This window comes from Carcharodon carcharias, chromosome 22 (assembly GCF_017639515.1).
Source record: "Carcharodon carcharias isolate sCarCar2 chromosome 22, sCarCar2.pri, whole genome shotgun sequence".
Taxonomy (NCBI): domain Eukaryota; kingdom Metazoa; phylum Chordata; class Chondrichthyes; order Lamniformes; family Lamnidae; genus Carcharodon; species Carcharodon carcharias.
This window is the reverse complement of record NC_054488.1, coordinates 56,700,875-56,724,426: the sequence shown is the minus strand read 5'-3', so window position 1 is coordinate 56,724,426 and position 23,552 is coordinate 56,700,875. Positions and strand designations below refer to the sequence as shown.

Genomic DNA, 23,552 nt, shown 5'->3' with positions numbered 1-23,552 from the left:
TTCTTTTACACAGTGAGTTGTCATGATCTGGAATACACTGCCTAAAAAGGTGCTGGAGGCAGCTTGAATAGTAAAATTTAAAATGGAATGTCATAAATACTTGTAGGGAAAAGAAATTACAGAGCTAATGGGAAGGAGCAGGGAAGTGAGATTAATTGGATAGTTTCTACCAAGGAGCATGGTGGATCAAATGGCTGTTTCTATGCTGTGTTACTCTACCCTGTTGTAGATGTGCCTGGCCTTTGCTTGTAACTAGTGCTTCAGTATATTGTACCACAAGGTACTTAAATTTGATCATCTCAATGTTGGCAAAATAAAAGCCCACCTTTCTATTTAGATTTTCTGATTGTTTCAAATGGAATGTTGAACACTTCATATGCTAGTTTTAATCAGTTACAAATTGGAAAGGATGTCAGCAAATTGGACTGACATTATAATCCCAATAATTGTAGGTATGATAGTCTTGTATAAATTTTTACCTTCTAATCTTTCACCATAGAAGTTCACTGGATAACAAGTGCAGTATATAAAACTAAGTAAACATTTAACTTATGTTTCCTGGAAATCCATTATCTTTAAATTTGTTGTGGTGGAGGTGGAACTCGCTGTAATGTTTCATTAACTGATAGTTTATCTCACCATTCGCAGAGTTAGGAAGGGAGATTTATTCCACTGAATTTTTATCTAATCCCAAATGCTATAAAATAGCACAATTGAATGCTGAAGACATGTAGTTTTGCTACAACAACAACTTTAACAATACTGCCCCCCCCACCCCTAGGGGTGCAGAGTAGGAAATCGGATTTTAAAAGTGGTGCTGGATAGGAAAGATTTTGCTTTTGTTATTTCATGGGTGGAATGTCAATGTATTTTAAGAAGTGGGTGTTGTTTCTACACACTGTTGTTGACTTCATCTAAATGTCAGTTCTGAAGTATACAGGATTTTGTAGCAAGGTGACTGAAGAGGTGTCAGTAATGGTACAGATAGTTCACTTTTTATGACATTCGGAATATTGGCTAAGTTAATATAAGTAGGAATGTCCACCTCATTCTTTACATGTAATTTGTTTTACAAAAAAGTTGAAAATTCTTTCCAGCCTTATAGGTTTTATTCCCAGTGTTGTATCATTCAACCAAACATGACTGTTCTCTTTTACTTTTTTGGGGGGAATTGGCAGGTGCCCATGATTGTTCCTGCACTACTGCCCTTCCCCAGGAATAAAGTTACAACCAATAAATTTGAGAACTTCAAACAGCAGTGTTTGAGTCAGATGTTGATGCCATTGAAAGGCACTGAAATATATAGTTGATTTAAAGAAAAATACTAGTTTTCTGACTTGATTCAGTGTTTGCTTTTGCTCATTTAAGCAATGATTTAAAAAATATACTTCCAAAACATAAAAGATGAAGGTGAAGGGTATTCATGTTTATTGTGTAAATTATTCCAATTTTGCTGCTGTATGGTGCTTGTACATTAGTTTTATTTGTGTTAGTTCAACTTTAATACCTATTTGTTGTGAATGGGTTGCCGAATGAAAAATTTGTTTGCTGCAGGGAATCAACTCAGGATTTTGCTATTAATGTGTAACTTTCACTGTTGAGACCCTGAAGGAAAGAGTGCCTGAAAAGATTGATAACTTGCATTTTTTTTTAAATAAAGCAATTACACAAATAATGTTTCCATAAATACAATACCTCTCAGGTTGTCTTTAATCTTCAGAAAAACATCTCAATCAGCTTTATTACTGTTTGAAACAAACCATTGAATACATTGGCCTGGATTTTGCAGTAGTAGTAATGGTGAAACTGTCAGTGTTTGCCATCATTTTGCCGCTGAAACTGGCAACAACTTTTGGAGTATGTACAGGCTCCATTAAACGTGAAATTGCTTTTAGTGATTCTGCACTTTTCCAGAGGATGTGATGTTGAGTCCACCACCCCCTTCAAGAATGTAATCAATTAGAAATCATTGGGGGATGCCAGTGGATGTGGTTTATTTGGACTTTCAGAAGGCTTTTGACAAAGTCCCAAATAAGAAATTAGCATGTAAAATTAAAGCGCATGGAATTGGGGGGCAGTGTATTGAGATGGATTGAGACGGTTGGCAGACAGGAAACAAAGTGTAGGAATAAAGGGGTATTTTTCCAAATGGCAGGCAGTGACTAGTGGGATATCGCAACGAATGGTGCTGGGATCCCAGCTATTCACAATATATATTAATGGTTTAGATGAGGAAACTAAATGTAATATCTCCAAATTTGCAGATGAGACAAAGCTGGGTGGGAGGGTGAGTGGTGAGGAGGATGTAGAGATGCTTCAGTATGATTTGGACAAGCTGAGTGAGCGGGCAAATGCATGGCAGATGCAGTATAATGTGGATAAATGTGAGGTTATCCACTTTGGTAGCAAAAACAGGAAGGCAGATTATTATCTGAATGGCTATAAATTGAGAGAGGGGAATGTGCAACGAGACCTGGGTGTCCTCGTACACCAGTCGCTGAAGTTAAGCATGCAGGTGCAGCAGGTGGTAAAGAAGGCAAATGATATGTTGGCCTTCATAGCGAGAGGATTCGAGTACAGGAGCAGGGATGTCTTGCTGCAATTATACAGGGCCTTGGTGAGACCATACCTGGAATATTGTGTGCAGTTTTGGTCTCTCTATCTGAGGAAGCATGTTCTTGCGATAGAGGGAGTGCAGCGAAGATTTACCCGACTGATTCCTGGGATGGCGGGACTGAAATATGAGGAGAGATTGAGTCGTTTAGGATTTTTTCACTGGAGTTCTGAAGAATGAGGGGGGATCTTATAGAAACCTATAAAATTCTAACAGGTCTAGACAGGGTAGATGCAGGAACGATGTTCCTGATGGTGGGGGAGTCCAGAACCAGGGGTCACAGTCTGAGGATACGGGGTAGACCATTTAGGACTGAGACGAGGAGAAATTTCTTCACCCAGAGAGTGGTGAGCCTGTGGAATTCGCTACTACAGCAAGTAGTTGAGGCCAACACGTATGTTTTCAAGAAGGAGTTAGATATAGCTCTTGGGGCGAAAGGGATCAAAGGATATGGGGAGGAAGCAGGAGCAGGCTATTGAGTTGGATGATCAGCCATGATCATAATGAATGGCGGAGCAGGCTCGAAGGGCCGAATGGCCTACTCCTGCTCCTATTTTCTTTTGTAATGATGAGAACTTCCATTCTCACGCTTTGTCTCGCTGTAAAAAAAAAAAAATCCTTTGATAAAGTTGCACTTTGTTGAATGAGGTAAAAATTGGTTTTTAACAGGATGTTAAGTTCATGGTTCTATTAAACAGCCTCACTGGCACTGAAGGAGGATTTTTTTTATTTGTTGAATGTCAGATTTCTCTACTATGGCAAGTTCCACATCTTTAAAAAAAAGTTTTAAAGTTTATTTTATATTTTAGCTTCTGCCTTAATCCCATGCAGCTGACCCAACCATTTATTTTGCTATCTATAAAATCTGAAGCTAAAAGTGAAGGGGATTTGGTTGTTTTGACTTCCTCGTTTGCTATCTGAGAATATTTAAATGTGATTGGCTGTTTACCTTGATTGATGACATCATTATTGCTTGAATCTTGGAGATCCCCTTGACTTGGTGCTAGAAGTCATGTCAGGAAAGGGAAAATCCAAACCACTGAGATCACTAGATCTTTCTGGGCAGCTTTCTTCAGGCTCAACGGTACGGACAAAATCCGGCCCGTTTTGTACAATGATAGATATCAGTGAACAAATTTTTTGAGTAATTCAGATTCAGGCATCTGATTCACTGACTGTTTGTTTGACATTATCAGAATCTTCGAACTAGTTTTAGAATTCATAGCTAGCTATTAATACATATGTATCTATACATAAGTAAGTTGTATATATTGTAAAATATACCAAATAATACAGAAGACCGCAATCTAGATTTGGGTAACTATCCTAAACTGCTCTGGCTTTATTTACTCTTCTTGCATCTGACAAGATTGGCCATCTCTTTATTCCAAGCTTAGATTAGATATACAGGGAATTCTGGGGCTTCAGTCAACTTGTACATATTTAACTGTAAATGTAATATATTTAATAAGGGAATTGGATATATACTTTGGGGAATAATTTGCAGGGCTATAGGGAAAGGACTGGGGAGCAGGACTAATTGGATAGTTATCTCATAGAGCAGGGACAGGCACGATGAGCACAAGAACTGCCTCCTATGCAAAGTAAAGCCCCACAATGGATATATGTACTCCGGTTAAAATCCTCTGCATTTACTTTTAAAGGCTTTCAAACAAAAATATTTTTCAAGTTCTTTGTGGAGCAGTGATAGTTTCCCAAACAAGATATCGATCTTTACATTGCTCCTGAAGCTTTGTTCAAAGATACAACAGTTGTGCACTGTACCTTGCCTGTAGAGTCTTCTCATTAAAAGTAGTAGTTGTGATAAAGGCATTACAGTTAAAACCATTTCATGCAGCCAAACACATGGCTGCATCTAAAACAGTTTATCTATTCTTGTTGATAACACTGACTCTAGAAGGAATTTTATTGGAGTGGCATTGGGAAAAATATTTAGTCAATACAATACAGTAAAAGGGAACAAATCGATTCCCTCAATAACTTAGTCGTTAAAGCAGCATTGTTAAGGGACAAGAGAGGTCTGAAACCCTGTTCCTTTCTCTTACTCTCTGCAATCAGTGTGTGTTTTGAAAAGGAAAAGGTGTGTTTTTTTTTAATCCCTGAGTGTGTTGGTAATCTGAATAATTAGCAACATGTTTTTCATGGGTTTAAATAAAGAGGATTATTTATTCTCACGTTCTCCCTGAAAATCTAACACTATGTCACTTACTCACCCGCTCTCGAGTATATGCACACGTGCTCGAGGAAAATACAGTTAAAGAAAATAGTACACTTTTGGAAGTTAGAAACAAACGAATAGTTCAGAATTCACGGGACTGGCTTGTCTTGGAAAACTCACCATGCAGGCCCAGTGAACAAGAGGTTTTTTACTCCAGAAGTGTAGTTAGGTAAATTAAATAGCCAAAGTTGAATACCAGAGATATTGTATGTTTCTCTCGAAGAAATGGACTTTCTGCAGGTCCAAAGTTAGTTATAGTTTTGTTACCAGGAGGTCAGTTTGCTGTATTGATGGTCTTAAAAAGGAACAAACTAGGAGACCTTATGATGTTGCAGTTGCCAGGTCTTAAGGCATAGATGGGTCTGCCCTCTCTGGTGCTGCTGGTTCTGCCATTTGTTGTGTCCTGCAGACGGCGCCTAAAGATTAAAAGGGAAACTAACATGGCTGCCTTCCCATGTAGTTTATCACAGTCCCTTTTTCCAAATATGGCGGTGTGCTTCAGTGGATTAGCCACAACTGGGATTTTGCTTGCAGACGTTCACCCTGGAGGCTTGAGACAATTGTCTTGGTTTCAAAATGACTCATTCAAGTCAGGAAACATCTTTTGGATGCCTCCAGGAGATGAGTAGTAACACTTCTTAGTCTCGGGTGTGTCCTTTTGAGACCGTGTGGTAGTTGAATCCAGAGACACAGTCAGGTGATTCGGCCATCTTTTGCAGCATTTTAACATCCATTTTTAAAAGTAAAGTCAGTTCCAGGAGATTCCAAATTGGTTATAGTTCATGTTTTAAAAGTTATGGGTAGGACATGTCTTTACTGGGCATGGCAAGTATATAGATGAGAATGTGAGCCCAGATTTGATGCTAATCTGTTCTTATTGCATGTGTCTTGATGTCAGCTGAGGATAGGATAGAATCAGACTTGGCTGTGATCCTATCTTTTGTTAAATAGCCAGCATTGCCTGTCATAACCAGAAAGAATGGCCTTTTGGGCACCAGGTAACTGCCACAGCAAGATTGGATGCGAACAAGTAGACGAGGTGCGTAGATTGGCAACAAAGTTACAGGTTGTTAGGAGTGATAATGTTCTACTGCACATCTGAGCATTGGTACCACAGCAATGCAAAGCCTTGATTGAGAGTACTATATGCAATCTTGGATATTTCGAGAGGACTAGAATATAAAAGCAAGGATGTGCTGCTGAGGCTTTATAAGGCTCTGGTCCGACCACATTTAGAATATTGTGAGCAATTTTGGGTCCCGTATCTCAGGAAGGATGTGCTGGCCCTGGAGAGGGTCCAAAGGAGGTTCACGAGAACAATGCCAGGAATGAAAGTCTTAACATATGAGAAACGTTTGAGGACCCTGGGTCTATACTCAATGGAGTTTAGAAGGATGAGGGGGGATCTGATTGAAACTTACAGAATACTGAAAGGCCTGGATAGAGTGGACGTGGGGAAGATGTTTCCATTAGTAGGAGAGACTAGGACCTGAGGGCACAGCCTCAGAGTAAATGGAAGACCTTTTAGAACAGAGATGAGGAGAAACTTCTTTAGCCAGAGAGTGGTGAATCTATGGAATTCATTGCCACAGAAGGCTGTGGAGGCCAGGTCATTTAAGACCGAGATAGATAGGTTCTTGATTGGTAAGGGGATCAAAGGTTACGGGGAGAAGGTAGGAGAATGGGGTTGAGAAACTTATCAGCCATGATTGAATGGCGGAGCAGACTCGATGGGCCGTATGGCCTATTTTCTGCTCCTATGTCTTATGGTCTTATGGCTACTGTAGAAAGGATACATTGGCCATGATAGGAATACAGGTCAGACCCACCGGAATATCACCAGGGCTTCGAGGATTAAGTTCTGAGGAAAGGTTACACAAATTAGGATTATTTTCCAGCATGGATTTCTTAAGGGAAAATCATGTTTAATTAACTTGGAGTTTTTTGAAGAGGTAACAGAGAGAGTTGAGAGCAGTGCTGTTGACGTGGTGTACATGGACTCCCAAAAGGTGTTTGATGCAGCACAAATTTGTGAGAAAAATTATAACGAACAGAATAAAAGGGACAGTAGCAACATGGGTATAAAATTGGCTGAGCAACGGGAAACCAAGAGTATTGGTTAATGGATGTTTTTCAGGCTGGAGGAAGGTTGTAGCAAAGTTCCCCAGGGGTCGATATTAGGACCCTTGCTTTTCCTGATATAAATGATTTAGACCTTGGTGTACAGGGAGCAATTTAAACAATTGCGGATGATACAAAGCTTGGAAGCATTGTAAACTGTGTGGGGGATAGTGTAGAATTTCAAAAGGACAAAGACAAGTTGGTGGAGTGGGTGGATAGGTGGCAGGTGAAGTCCAATGCGGAGAACTGAGGTGATACGTGTTGGTAGGAAGAACATGGAGAGTCAGTATAAAATATAAAGGGGTGCATGAACAGAGGGACCTGGGTATATATGTGCATAAGTTATTAAAGGTGGCAGGACAGGTTGAGAGAGCAGTCAATAAAGCATACAGTAGACTTTGTTAAACAGGGGCATAGAGCACAACGGCAAGGAAGTTAAATTGAACTTATATAAGGCATTAGTTCAGCTTCAGCTGGAGCACTGCTTCCAGTCTTGGGTTCTGCATTTTGGGAAGGATGTGAAGACATTGGAGAGAGTGCAGAAGAGGTTTGCGAGAATGGTTCCAGGGATGTGAAACTTTAGTTATGAAGAAAGATTGGAGAAGTTGGTACTATTCTCCTTGGAAAGGAGAGGGCTAAGAGGAGATTTGATAGACACATTCAAAATCATGAGGGGCTGGACAGAGTAGACGGGGAAACTGTTCCCACTTGTGAAAGGATTGAGAATGAGAGGGGACAGATTTAAAGTAATTGGCAAAAGTGATAGGAGAAAATAACTTCAGGAGCAAATGGTTATGACCTGGAATGCACTTCCTTGAGAGTGTGGCAGAGGCAGGTTCAATTGAGGCATTCAAGAGGGAATTAGATGATTATTTTAAAAGAAACAATCTGCAGGGTTATGGGGAGAAAGCAGGAGAATGGCACTAAATGAAATGCTCAGAGTCTGTGCAAACATGATGGGCCGAATGGTCGCCTTTTGCACTGTAACAATTCTGTGATTCTGTTCTCTGAAGGTTATGGGGTGATTTGATTGAGGTGTAAGGATTTAGAAAGGAATTATTATTAAGAAGATAGATACTTTTCATTGGTTAGTTTAGGACAGGAAAGCATAACTGTAAAATTAGAGCCAGGCCATTCAAGAAAGAAGTTAGGTAACACTTCACAAAACACGTGATAGAAATGTGAAACGCTCTTCTACAAAAAGCAATAGGTGCTAGCTCAATTGATAAGTTTAAATTTGAGACAGATTTTTGCTAGCTGATGATATTAAGGTAAATGGAGTTAAGACAAGTGGATATGGAGTTGGGATACAGGTCAGTCATGCCCTCATTGATTGGTAAAATAAAATCGAAAGCCTGAATGGCCTACTGCTGTATCTGTGTTCCTTTAGATGGCTGGTGTAGCGTTATCTGCCTGCTGTCTTGGGTAGTTTGTAGTATAGAGGGAAACTAAAAGTTTGAAAAAAAGATAAAAGTAAGATGTAATAGCAGTCATTTGTTTGCTTTTCTTTTGAAGTCAACTTGATTGTTATATAGCAATGTAACAATGAATAGAACATGGTTGAATGGTTGATCGAATTCTCGTACCTCTTGTATTGTTTCCAGATATATTGGGAGATCCGATTCTATAACAATCAGCGTTTGGAATCACAAGAAGATTCACAAAAAACAGGGCGCAGGCTTCCTTGGCTGTGTACGACTCCTTTCCAATGCCATCAATCGCCTTAAAGATACTGGTTGTGAGTATAAATAGTTTAAAGCCTAAGAAAAAAATTTGATAGTGATCTAGGCCATCAGTGTCATATCTTTCAAATGTCCCGTTTTAATTGGAAAGCCATGATCATTTTGAAAAACAACGGCAAACTGATTTTCTGCATATGTAGAACCCTGTATTCACGCACAAACGTTGACCTGAATGTCACCCTTGCAGCACATTGCAGGTTGAGAGGCATGAATAATGTGAAATATTTGCTTATCTGGCACTTTCAGATTGTTTATTGACTTAGATTTGCTGTGCCCAATTGAAATATAAAGTATTTTTTTAAAGAAAGTACATTATTTGAGTACTAATGTCCAGCAAGAATGAATGGAAGGAAATGGATTTAGTTCTTCCTTGCCAAATTGTGCTGTGGCAGTGTCAAATAGCATTAACGACCTCCCCTCCCATATTTGGTAGGTTGCTGTTGTTGTTTTCCAGAGGCTTTTACCTTCTGTCACAGCTGTGTAGCCTAGTAAGACTAAAGGAGACTGGGGGGAAGTGCATGGATTCATACTGTTAACTTTCAAAATTGAACTTAGATTGATCAATCTGTACTCTTCTAATCCCCTCTTCCATCTGTATTCAAGGTTCCAAAATGTTAACTTGTTAATATGGTGCCATAACCAATAATTTACCCTACACTTGTTCTCCCATTTGTTTCCATTCACCCCCTCCATTTTGTTTAGCTGAAGTAGAGAGATTGATGACATTCTAGTGTTATTATCAAATATTTGTGAATAAATTGTCAAAAGGTTAATTTTAATTGCAAGGAGTGAGGGCAATTTTGTATTTAAGAGCACCCATTGTTCAAAGCAATGCTGTGAGTTACTCACTGGGAAAGTAGAAGTAGCCTTGCAGCAGAGGGTGAGGTGGTCCTTTCTGTGACATTTTTTTGTCCGCTTCCTTCCTACTATCCTATGATAGCCCAGTGAGGTGCATCCCATCATTCCTGCACAATGTTGCACCAATGTAGTCCACCACCCTGCTGCGACATGTTTTGTATATTTTGTTAATTTCTTCCTTTCTCTTCTCTTTTCCCTATTAAGTTATGTTTCCATTCTTAATATATTGCAGTGTAGTTTTCATTTAGCAAAAGATTCAGATTTTCAATCACAGCCTGTGAAATCATATAATTATATTTAAAAGTATATTTAATTGTAGTTATGCGCTTGTCATAATCACAGAAATTCAAAGGAACTGTTGCATGAAGTTATAAATTAGCTCCTGATAGAGTCCACAGAATGCTTAATACTAAGTTCTTAATGTAAGGTGTCATTCAAGGCTCAATGGGGAGCACCCTCACCCCTGGATCAGTAGGCTGTGGGTTCATGAAGTACATTCTTGGCTAACATTGTAGTGTAGTGCTGAAGGACTGCTGTACTGACCAAAGGTGGATGTAAAAATTCCATGCCACTATTTTTGAAGAAAGTGTCCTGGCCAATGTTTATCTCTCAATAAATACTTAAACATATTATCTGATCAATATTGCAATACTGTTTGTGGGGCCTTGCTGTGTGTAAATTGCCTGCCTCACTTCCTGCATTGCAACAATTACTACGCTTCAAAAGTGTATGGTTGTTTGTAAAGTGTTTGGGACCTTTAAGATTGTGAAAGACACTATATAAACGCAAGGTTTACTTTTGTTTTCAACATTCAACACCCATGTGATCAGGATAATGAAACTGGCACATATTGTCAGAAAGTTAACCAGTTGTTTCTCTCTCTTTCTATTCATTTTTCTCATTTTGCTATTGTGGTATATTGCCTTCATATATACTACTTTCTGCTATCAAGTTTCAATTTTAATTCAGATTAACGGGATGTTAAACTTAATCTAATGCATATGGAGTCACAGCACTTGCTGTCACTCGTAGGATCATAGATTAAGTATAGCACAGTATAGCTATTTGACCCATTGAGTCTGTGCAGGCTCTTTCGAAGAGCAATCGGTTATTCCTATTTCTTTGTTCTTTCGCTATATCATACATTTTTTCCCTTCAGCTACTTATCTAGTTTCCTTTGGAAGGCTACCTTTGAATCTGCATACACCAGGGCATTTGAAATCCTAGCCACTTGTTGCAAAATTAAATTTTTCTTCATATTGCCTCTGGTTCTTTTGCCAGCCCCTTTTGATCTGTGCCCCCTGGTTATTGGTCCTCAAGCCCTTGGAAACAATTTATCTTTCTTACTGTGTCTAAACCCTTAATGATTCCAAACAACCTTCATCAAATCCCCTCTTTGCACTAAGAAGAGTAACCCCAGCTTCTCCAGTCTGTCAACATAATTGATCCCTCGTCCATTGAACCATTCTAGTAAATCTCTCAGCCCTCCTCCAGAACCTTCAAGTTCTTAAAGTGTGGTGTCTAGAATTTATAGGCTCCCCTTTAAATTTGATTAATCATCTCATTCAGAGAAAGCATTTAAATCGTTGGCGTGGGTAAAATCCTCAGTACATGGGGATGTTCAAGACAAGATAGCATAAGACAGCACAGAGGTCTCATTAAATATAGGTCATTCATTATAGTTAGTGGTACTGTTTGTTAGATTTTAAACATAATACTATATTTATCCTATGTAACATGGTGATCGTGTGGTTTTGTAACTGAGCAATTACAATGTGTGCCAGTTGTTTAAGAATGAGAGGTGAATAAAATTCTTAAGGGTTTTGACAGGGTAGATGCTTGGAGGATGCTTTCCCTCCTAATTGAGTCTAGAACCAGTAGTTACGGCCTCAGAAAAATAGGTTGGCTATTTAGGACTGAGATAAGATTTGTTTTTTCAATCAGAGGATTGTGAATCTTTGAAATTCTCTACCACAGAGGGCTGTGGATGCTCAGTCTTTGAGTGTGTTTGAAACAGATAAATAGATTTTTTTCAATAGTCAGGGAATCAAAGATATAAGGATAGTGTGGGAAAGTGGAGTTGAGGTAGAAGACCAGCCCTGATATTGAATGGCGGAGCAGGCTCAAAGAGTCGTATGTCGTACTCTTGCTTCTATTTCTTGTGTTCAGTATGCTTGCTTCTCATCTGTTACAAGTCATCCTACTGTAAACAACCATAATGTGTATTGTTAACGTTGACAAAAAGCTTAATTTGGAGTCTGAATCTCATGAAACTGCTGAATATGTCTAAGAGAAAGCAGATAATGAAACTTGTCATTTCCACAGACCAGAGACTGGATCTATGCAAACTGAGCCCTAATGACAATGATACAGTAAGGGGGCAAATAGTAGGTATGTATGAAACATTTTCTTCTGAAGCCAGAAAAGCAATTGTTGGAATGAAATAAAATTACCTGCATAATTTTATTATAACACTTCTTTCTTATGATGTTGAGTCACAGAATTGATATTTGTGCATGTGATCACCAGACAGTGATCTTTTGATCTCACTTAGTGAAAGGAAACATTCAATAGGCAAAGGAAAAATTATTTCCTGCAGATGCAAATAAATCTGAGGGCAAATCAATGTGGAATGCTTGGGAATAATTAAATTTGGTACAAAGGCTGAAAACGGGGCATTTACCAGGAGAATGCAGAACAAAAGGGAATATTATTAAAATTAGGCCATTTAGAAGCAAAATTGAGAAGTATTTTTAATACTGAGGAGTTGGAATCTAGAACATTTTCCCCCAAAAACTGTCGATCCTGGGCTAGTTGAAATTTTCAAAAATTGGATTGATTTTTGTTAGGTTGGGAAATGAAGGGACATGGAACAAAGGCAAGACAATGGAGTTGTGGTACAGATTAGCCATAATCTAGTTGAATAGCAAAACATGCTCAAAGGGCTGAAAGGTCTATTGTTATGTTTTTCTTGATTTGAAGTATGGCATTTGACATAGGGAAACCAGAAGAAGATTAAATATCTGTTTGTTATGTATTGAATGTATTTATCTAATTATCTAAGAAAGAAGAAAATATACAAAAATTAATTGAACTGAATTCTTATTTACCCATTGACAGTAAGCCTTCAGTCTAGAGATCGGATAGGCAGTGGAGGTCCTGTGGTGGATTGCAGTCGTTTGTTTGATAATGACTTGCCAGACGGGTAAGTCATTTGACTGATAATATGGGTGTTTGAGAAATTGAAGCAACCATAAAATATTGCAACCTGCCTTTGGTAAATAAGCAGTTGTTTGCAAAAATACTAAAAATAGAACTATTTTGTGATTTAGGATTTGGTGTTTAATTAACCTGATATCGCTAAAACAAGAATACTTTCGCTAGCATTAGTTTGGCTTTCATTGATTTATCATTATTCTACATAATTTTTCAAGAAGTTCCTTCTTTAATTTTGCACTGACAGAAAAGATTTCAGTTTACAGTGCAAAGCAAATTTTTGAACTCGTGGAATAAAAAAATTTTTAAGTCAAATTTTTTTTTTGTATTTCTCTCTCCCTACTTTAATAGTGTATGCTCATTAATAACAAACTTATTGATTAAAACTTTGTGCCAAAGCTTCATATAATTATAAATATAAACCAAAAATACTGTGAACACTCAGCAGGTTAGACAACTTTTGTGAAGAGAGGAAGGAAGAGGCAACATTTCAAATCAATGACCTTTACTCAGATCCGAAACATTAACCATACCACCTACTCTATAGATGCTGCCTGACTGACTGAGTGTTTAAAAGATTTCCTGTTTTTATTTCAGATTTCCAGAATCTGCAGTGTATTTGGTTTTTGTTTCACATAGTTAGGTTTTATAAGTAACTGCACACTCATTTGTGAACTTCTTATTTGTATTCTTGGTCTTGGCATCCATGACATCCTTTTTGTACATATCCCTTGAAGTTCTACTGCAGTGAAAACCTGAACTTTGGTAATGGATTCGGGGGGGGGGAAAAAATCTCAAAAAATTTCTGCTCACTCTGTTGAAGCAAACCAATAGTTTTGAGGCACTGGGCATGGTAATGAGAGAATACTGGTATACAAAGCCACTATTTGTATTTTTTAAAAAGCTGCTTTCATTGGTCATTTAAGCTGAAGCTTTGTCGACATGAATTTGCAGGGCCACAATGGGATATCGGAAATAATTTGACTTTATTCAGCCCTATAGGTTGAAGTTGATTGTGTTTTTGCATGTTATGAATTAAATTACTTTCTTTCTTTATGGTAATGCTCCCCTTTAAGCTATCCTATTTCATGGAAGTGTATGATCTCAATCGTATAAAATTATTGGAGAGCTTGAGAGGGTAAATGCTGAGCGACTCTTTCCTCTGGTTAGAGCAAAGGAAAGAGGGTGAGAATATCAGAAATAAGAACAGAAGAAGGCCATAAGGCTCATTGAGCCTGCTCTGCTATTCAGTAAGCTGAATATCTACATCAATTCCACTTTCTCAGCCTTTACCAATTTGCACCAGGGGTCATAGTCCAGGATAAGAATGCTTAGTCGATGAGCATATTCAAGACTGAGATTGATAGATTTTTGGGCAGAGGCAATAATGGGATATAGGGATCGGGCTGGAAAATGGAGTTGATGTGAAAGTTCAACCATGTTCTTAGTTAATGGTAGAGCAGGCTTGAAGGGCCGTATGGTCTACTTCTCCTATCAGTTATATTCTGATCTTCCCTTTGCTGATTGGTTTCCCTGTGCTATGTACCAATCATATCTGTTAGGGTACTCCTCTTTTCATGTGCCAAGAAGTGTGAGAGAGTACCCTGGACATGACCTTTCCTCAGTTTTTTTGGTCAACTGTGAAAAATTCTAAGCTATGCCTGACATTTATTTGTTTCCATTTGTTGATGCTGGAAAGATTTTAACTTTAATAACATGGTCATGCACCCAAGCCCCACTGTACTGATTCCTTGCGTCTTTTCTGCAAAACCAATAAAATAGTAACATCTTTCAATTATTAAAATAAAAAATTTGGAAACTATTTTACATAAATGTCATCTAAATCATGTGATTTCAGTATTCATTTCATGTAGTGATATAATTGCAAAGAATCCTCTGGATCTAAGACTACGATCTTTGAGATATGAGCTATTAACCAAACTGAAAATTTTGTTGTAATGAAGCTGATTGTAATTTGTTCCAAATACTGCTTCTTGCACTTTCTTCCAGTTCACACTACCAGATATAGTGAATGATGATCAAATTAGAAAATGAACCCTTTGTCACGATACATATGAGGAATGAGAAATTTGCACTTGGCTGATTGGCACATTCATCTTGAATCAAGACCACTGGATCAGTGTCCTAGACATTAATTTGCCTCCCAATCTTCAACTTCAATCCAATGTAACCATAATTTCAATTAGAATTCCATTTCGAACCCGATTTTATCCTAGCCTTATCCTATAATCTTCAAATTTCTGTTGCAATAGAAACTTGCCCATCTCTTTTAATGAATTATAAGTATTATTGTTGTTACATTTGTGTTTCTCTTACCCAATCTATAAGCCAGAATGAAAATTTCTCACCTAACTAGTTTACCTATGCACCTTGCTTGGTTTATGTCACAGCACAAAAGAACAGTTTGCAGACAGCACTGAAGATGATGGGTTAGTTGCTTTATTCTTGTGCTGAGAAAATATTGGCTTTGGTGTGTTCTGCTTCAAAGTTAGTCCAGAGCCCACAGTAGGTGGTGTTAGCTTTTGTTCTAACTTTATGCTTCAATTAAGTTTTGGTTGAGCTTACTTTGAAGGCTAGGCTTATTCAGAAGCAGTATTGATCCTTGGCCTATGCCGAGTGGAATGAAATTCCAGGTAAACTTCTAGTTGGAATTAAAATTATCCACATTGCTGACCTGTTAACATATGTAGAATTCATGTATTATATCTGATCATCACAAGCTATCTCTGGTGGGTGTTGTTGGTGCGTATAATAATGAATATAATGATGTCAGGTGGCATCTTTTGCAAGACATAATTAATGCGCTCCTTTTTTTTCTCGATTTGACACCGTGACTCCATTATTAGACTGTGCGTCTAAATGGATTGCTGATCTTATAATTCTGAGCTTAGAAAGGTATAATAGCCTAAGGGGATTGACCGAAACCACAACTGTGCGTGGATCAAGTGAGTTTAAATAGCATGTTCTGGAATTTGAATTGAATAAGTATAAAAATTCAACTATCTGTGAATATGCACAACTAAAATGCAAAAGGCATAACTGTAGGATTAGATTCTTTGAATAGTCAATGCTTCCAGCTAGATGTGCCCCTCACTGTTTTAAGGAAGAAAACAAATTTGCTATTTGCTTTCCTTGGACCTAATCAAAATCTCAGTACTCATTGCTGGCAGTTGACCTGAAAGGAGGCTACTGCTAATGATAAGAAGCAGACAGACTCCAAGGAGATCCTTTTCGCTAACGTCACTAAAACGCATCTGCTTCACCATTGTACGAAGGAAATGTAGAAATATTGAGGCTCCATAGAACATTTCTGTGTGAAAATAATTTTAAAACAAATTATGAAAAAAGAAAGAAACAGCTTCCTACATGTGAAACAAAAATGCACAAGTCCTTAGCTGGCGTGTACTTGTTTAAAGGAGAGGTTTCATCATCTAATTCCTTTTAGAAATCAAATAGCTTCTAATTATTTTTATTTCACTAAGCTTCAGATTGCCTCTAGATCAAAGCTTTTTGTGATTCAGAAGACCTTCCTAGCCTAATCTTTAATATTCCTTATTTAAACAGTGTCCAAATTGGGTTTTTGAACGCTGACAATCCAGCCTTTAAAACCCAGGAAACTTGATCACACCTTTTGCTGCTATTTCTTACTCAATGGATTTGTTTTTCAAATTTTGTGTCCTTCGTTATTTGCCAAGGACAGTTCTTAACATTGTTGTCTTAGCAGCATGAGTTCCAAACGAGATCAACAAGGGCTGTTGATGCTCCCAGCATGAGGTGCCCACAAATTAAGGAAAGGTGGATTTAAATGTGATATGGGGCTTTGAACTACAAATGGAAACATTGATTTAAATTTTCCTTCCCTGAGATTTGGCGCTTGTCAGTGTAGTCAGATCAACTATTTTGGTGGTGTTGGATAGCTCCCTGTTCTTTGAATAGTTGTATGGGGTATTTTACATCCACCGAAATTTGCAGGCACACTCTATATTTTGATGTCCAATCCACACAAGTTTATCATGGACAATGCAATCCCCTTCAGTTTTGCATTAGTGTCGTATAGATTGTGCTTGTCCTGGAATGAGGCTTGAACCTACATACTTCTGACTCGAGATAATGTGATTTATAATCAGTCCACCTGAACAGGCTACATTCTGGCAACTAATGAGTTTGTAACTAAGTTTTGGAATGCATTTCTTGATAACTGTTTCTTAGTATTGAATTGTTTCCTATATTGGTTTTGGACACATTCCTATCCCTGTTTCCAGGAAATGTCACTTACTACTCTCTTTGTTTCGGTTGACTAGTTGGGAAGAACGAAGAACTGCCTCAGGTCGGATACAGTATCTAAACCACATCACACGAACGACTCAGTGGGAGAGGCCTACTCGGTAAGCCCAGAATAGTAGCAATTGCTTTCCGCTGCAGTTGAATCTGAGGCCTGTCTGTCCCTGGTTAATATGTTTCTAAAGCTGCATTGACTACTTAAACATGATTATTGGAGGAAAGTGGCATGATGGGGCGTGAAAGTGGAATGCACGTTTTGTTTTTAATATCCTTCCTTTCATGTATTTCTCCTTTCCTTGGAAAGAATATGCATCCTTCCATGTGTTGCCTTCCTACATCACTCAGCACCTCTTTACTTTTCACTTTTCATAATTTGTTTTTTCAGAATTTCAACCATTCTAAATTTAAATGATTTATTTAAAGCTTCTCCACTACAACTGTTTAATGCCCTTGCTCCACAGTGTACTTGTAAAGATGGCACTCTGCTTTGTTTGAACTATGGTATGAATAAAATCTTTAATTAAAATGTCTGTAATTGGATCTGTTGTTGTCCAAGGAACTGAATAGGAAATTAAAATCCTTTAAATGTAATGGATAAGTGATTAACCTACAGAAAGCACTGTCCAGTGTTCTGTAATGTAATTCTTTGTAAAGGATAAGTACTAAACAATGGTCAGAAATCAATATAGTATGTGTTTTTGCAGTTTGTTTCCTAGTGACTTACCTAGTTTGACCATACGCAAATCTAGTCACCCTGCATAAGTAAATTTGCAGGCCCCCACCATGCTTTTGAAACATACAATAATAAAACTGTTCCATCACTGCAATTAGTGCAATATCCTTATACAACTAAAATACAAAATATGACATTAAAAAAAAGTTTAACAGAGTGATAGTGACAGCAAATTATGGCAGGCAAATGGACTCGTGTTTTGCTATTTATGTACATAAGAAAAGCTTTAAACCTTGATTGAAATGTAGCCTTTTGAAAAATAAAGATGCAGCTAAATACAGTTAACCAGAACACCATTAGTGTGGTGGGTTATATCACTGGACAAGTAATTCAGAGGCCTGGACTAATAATTGATTTGCACCATAGCAGTTGGAGAATTTGAAATCTGGAAATAAAAAGCTGATATCAGTAAAAGTGACCATGAAGCTATTAGATTTCCTTACAGTTAGGCACTAGGTATCCTTTCCCCCCCATCTGTCCTTATTTGGTCTAATCGACATACAATTCCAGTCCCATACCAATACGGTTGAATCCTAACTACCCCCTGAATTAGCAGAGTGAACCACTCTATTGTATCAACCCACTACAAAAGAACTTCTGAGCACTTTTTTTGTCCCAACTCTCTCGCATCCTCCATTCCTGAAAGTGTTGAGTGATTGAGTTTGATCCCACAGGCTGCTTGCATCATCCAGAATCTAGCGTTTGATCATTCTTCATGTTTGTGTCCAGTCAGTGAGTGTTGACCAACTCTTCAACTTCAGAGGGATAAATGTTGACTTCTCAGTTAAGGCCAATTCTAACCTAATCCTTTTCAGCAGGGTTCACTGGGTCTTGGTCAGAAGTGGGATCCCAGGATGATATTCCTTTCCTTTTCAAACTACCCCCAACTCCATCTTCCCCCAGCATAGTGGTGCCTGGCTGAGATTTATTATTCCAGTACTGACTACAAATTGAACCTGGGTTTGTCAGTTATATGAGTTGATTAGTTGGTTACTTTACCAACGGAGCCAGTAAGAAAGTTTTTGAGCCCAATTTTCTATTAAAAATGGGGCATGTTAAATATGATATTTTAAACACATCTACGAAAATTTGGCATGTTTATAATGAGAATTCAGGACCTATGTCTCTCCCCATAATAATTAGCTTCAATTTTTGTCCTTAATTGTTGGCTCTGTGTATTTTGAAGTCAATAAACCACATGGTTCCTAATTTTGATTTCTACCTTCCTCCTCCCCTCTCAATATATAATTTACAAAATTGTTTATTATGGCTAAAATTTCTGTGGTAGGGACGCTTCATTGCTGTGAAATTTTGAGCAGAAAACAATTGGAAATTGTAGGGCAGTGGTGCCTTAACATGGAAAATGTAAACTATTCTTCAAACCCCCTTTAAGGGTCAAATTTAATGCCTTTGTTATCATGCATTACGTGCATAGATTTAGAAACAAAAGTTGTGTTGTACAATACAGTTTTTTTTAAAATCTCTGATAAACGAAGAAACCATGACATCACCAGACATTCAGACCACAGTCTCCTTCAAAAATTCCACCATATCTGACTCTTTCCTGCCATGCAACATGACGGATGTGAGTCATGTGAGCATAAGCTGGTCTTTCTATTTCAGTTGCTTCCTTAAAGGCAGGGGGAGGGGCAGCTCTTAGAGTTTCAGCTGATTAACTTGTTTAGTTCGTCTTTAAATAAAGATCATCATTGTTTCACATTGTAACTTGTGAATCTTTTACTAAAATGAATTCATGATCACTGGATATTTATCAGATTTCAACTATTTTCTTTCTTTATTTTTCCTGGCTCAGTGGATACTTTCATCATGAATGTGGTTTTAAACCACATGAACCTCTAAGGTTCCTATTCAGCACTGAGTTAGTGGATTTCTGGTGGCACGACAGTTAGCATTCTATAATTGACCTCAGTACCCTGGCTACTGACAATGACTTCTGGAAAGTGCAGCTGCGTGGATGTTAGATGAAAGCTGGATCAGACTTGACTGTGACACTGTCAACAGTTCAAATATCTTGTGATTTTTACAGTGTAGGCCCACAAAGCAAGAATGGCTATTTGTCAAGGTGCCAGAAGATATCTCAGTGGTTATGAAACTCTGTGTCCAAGCAACAGTGAGCACCTTCAAAAGGGAGGGAAACTAAGGATGAGGTCCAGGCACCATCAGAGGGCAGTGGCTAATCTACAGCAAGCTTTCAGTAATGCTACTGTCTAATTGGTTTGTAGATGATGTACCAGAGCAGCTACAGTTAATGCCCTTTAACTTGGATTTATTTTTCCTCCCTTAAATCTTATGAATTGTGCCTCCTGTTGTCGTCATGGCTGAGATATGGAACTCAAAATGGGGAACACTTTGAATCACTAACTCAAGACAAAATGCTTTAAAGCTCCAGTAACTACTTTAATTTATATTCTACCTTTGAATGTAAAAGAACTTTCTACAGTGCCTCATTCATATTGGAGAACATGGATCAAGCAGTAGCAGAAGAGTTAGATAAGTTCACCATTGTACCTTAGGAAGAAAGGTTTTGAGGAGGCTCAAAGACAAGCAGGAACACAGCAGGTTTAAGAAGTTTAGGGAGGGAATTCTAGAGTGCAGAGCATCGGTGAATGAAAATTCAGCCACTTCAAGGAGAATTGATGGACAATGAACAATAGGCCAGAGTCAGAGGACTGCATGAGACATAGTGTAGAAAGAAGTTTCAGAGGTAGGGAGGGGCAAGACATAGACATTTGTAAATAAGGAAAAGAAATTTACAAATGGTATGTTGAAGAACAGGAAACAGTGTAGGTTGATGAGGCACTTCTGTGAGCCTAGGTGCAAGTGATGGATTTTTTGATTAGTTGGAGTTTGCAAAGGTTGTAGCTTGAGAAGTTAGTGAGGAAAGCTTTTGAGTTTTGAGGTAACAATGTCCTATGACTGATAGGAATATGTTGGGTTGAGTTGGGAGTTGGAGAAATCAATTGAAAAACATGGATGGGGATTTCATTGACAGTGAAGTTGAAGTAGGCAACATCTTATTTCAACTAGTTTTTATTCAGGAAAATTCTCTTAATTTGGTTACATTCCTTCTCATCCTGCAAATGTTACATGCTGTTTGTCTAGTCATAAAGCTTCTGTTACCAATGCCAGTCTATAATTATGCACCAGAAATTGGCAGAAGTGGTATGTGACAGTTTGCTCTTCACTTCTTTAAAATTCTTTCTTATGAGGAAGCCCATTTGGTGCCTTTTCCAGATAACTCAACTGACACATTAGACCTGAGCAAGGCACTTGAAATTTTGAACTTTATGTACAAATATTTATTGAAAACTCTCTTCAGTTTTTCATTATGGTTAAGATGCTGTAGAATCCAGTTTGTTACACTCTATCTTCATCTTGGCACACTTGAATTTAAGCTTCCTGCTAAATCTTGATTTAATGTGTTAACACTTAAACATTAATTAAATAAGTCTCCAAATACAAACAAAATCTTTATTGGGCATTTCCTTACAAAATTTAGTCTTCAGTATTAGCTTAATAACTGAATTTCAAATTGCAAAGCTTTTAGAATATGAACATTTGTTTTTCTATCTGTGTATTTTCAGTTTACCTTGGTACTAACTCTTAAAATACTTGTAAAGCATTGTCAAACCCATAGCGACTTAAAACAATAAATACCTATTTTTGCAAATAACATGCCATTTAAAACATTTTCCTCGTGCTATTTTCTAACCTGTTCCAGGGCCCCTTTTCAATGCTGTCCCTTTGCTTGTTTTCTCTCCCTTCCAACCGCCATAAGTTGAAGCAGTATCTTTTATTCCCCCCCCCCCATCCCAACGCGTGGAAGAGCTCCCGTCTGGTTCCTTATGTTAAATACTGTAGAGATACACCCGTGTCTTACCATTCCACAGCACACCATCTATTAAAGTACTATCATTTTAACAGCTTCCTTTGTTCATTTTTTTCTCTTTTTTTCCCTTTCAGTGCCCCCAAATATTCAATCCTATCCTCAACCAGGAGGATGCCTGAAATTTCCCAGGTCTTTTCTTTCTCCCTTTAAGCAAAGATTCATCCTTCACTTGCTGTCTTTGTGCCACAATATGATTGACACCTGGAGTGCCCACTGCAGGAAATGGAGTACACCCATGCCTCACCTCTCTTTTGCTACCCATGTTTTCATGAAAATTGTGTGGCTACATGTGTTGGGTGTAGGTTTGGTTTTATTATACGTTTGCACGGGGTTGGGACTAGGTGAGTTACCCTTGCAGGGAGCTGACATGGACATGACAGATTGAATACTGAATGGCCACTTTGAGCTGTAACCATTCTATGATTCTATGCTACCTTAGTTTTGACTTTAGAATGACTTTGTACTTAAGTATTTCTATATAAATAATAAAGTGACACTTGTTTTCTTTCTCCCCCTGGTCATAGGCCGGCCTCTGAATATGCCAGTCCTGGCAGGCCACTGAGTTGCATAGTGGATGAGAATACTCCAATTACACCAGCTAATGGTGCCTCGTGTGGACAGACCCCTGACCCAAGGATGGCAGAGAGAAGAGTGAGATCACAAAGACACAGAAACTACATGAGTCGGACACATTTACATCTCCCGCCTGATCTCCCAGAAGGTTATGGTAAGTCACTTAATTTCCCTTTATAGATAGAAGCCTAACTGATGTAATTTTAGATATTGTCACAAGCCTATTTTGCACCATAGATGATTTTGGCTATTTGAGTATTATAAGCAGGGTTTGCTGTGCACAATATTGGCAGTATATACAAAAGGCAGTTGTTTCCTGCTAATGACATCTACAAAACTAAAAGGATACTTTGAATAGCTCTTTTCTTGACTGGGATTGGGGTTGATGTGTGTAGAGAGCTAAGAGATTAAAACACAACTTTAATCCTCATCTCTCCATTCACCCATACTGTACCATTTGACAGGCTTTTACATTTATGCTGCCCTTGTATTGTCCATGGATTGATGTTAGATCTTCAACTATTTAATATTTTTCTGCGCTTTTCCTGGATCTTGCTATGTTCTTCCTTTTCAACCGACTTCTCCAATTTTTAAAAAATCTGCAGTTGTGATCTGGTGAAGCCTTTCATGTCCTATTCACATTTTGTGGGAAAGGTGTAAGTGAACACCTTTATTCATTCTCTTCCTCTATACCTTCATTCTAAGGTTTACTTTTTTATCGCTCTTTATTTGTCTAATTTTTCTTTTACACTTTCAATTTAACTTATTTCTATCTCACTCTCTTTCACTTTTCTTTTTCTCTTCCTTTTTTTTGGTTTGCTGCTTGTTCCCCTTTCACAGTTGATGGGAAAAGCTGCAGGTACGATTGAGGTCCTCTGCAGCTAAGGAATTAATGAGTCAATTTACACAGTTGGGGATTTCCATGCTAATATGGGAGGAAAATTTGTCTACAGAATCAAGGCCTTAAGAAGCTGAGATGAACATCTTTGATATATCTTTGTTGAAAACTGCAATTGTCCTTGTTGAAACTGGAAGGGCACCAAAAAAGGAAGTTCATTATGCTTTGAGGAACTGCAAGTGTAGTTAAGACTAAGTTTCGTAAGGCAGTAAATTTGCTTTGAAGAAGCCAGTGGCTCATAATGTCATTTTTTTAAATTCATTCTCGGGATGTGGGCTTTGCTGGTTGGGCTAGCATTTATTGCCCATCCCTAGTTGCCTTTGAGAAAGTGATGGTCAGCTGCCTC

At 38.1% G+C, this 23,552-nt stretch overlaps 1 protein-coding gene across 3 annotated transcripts in view; it reads left to right on the top strand.

Moving 5' to 3' along the window:
• smurf2 (SMAD specific E3 ubiquitin protein ligase 2) overlaps positions 1–23,552 on the top strand; it is a 218,587-nt gene that overhangs the window by 135,321 nt on the left and 59,714 nt on the right. For all 3 annotated transcript variants that reach the window (XM_041216961.1, XM_041216960.1, XM_041216962.1), the window contains 5 exons: positions 8,579–8,712; positions 11,900–11,965; positions 12,695–12,779; positions 17,113–17,196; positions 22,260–22,462. In XM_041216961.1, coding sequence (XP_041072895.1) covers positions 8,579–8,712; positions 11,900–11,965; positions 12,695–12,779; positions 17,113–17,196; positions 22,260–22,462 — 572 coding nt within the window. The remainder of the gene's footprint in view (positions 1–8,578; positions 8,713–11,899; positions 11,966–12,694; positions 12,780–17,112; positions 17,197–22,259; positions 22,463–23,552) is intronic.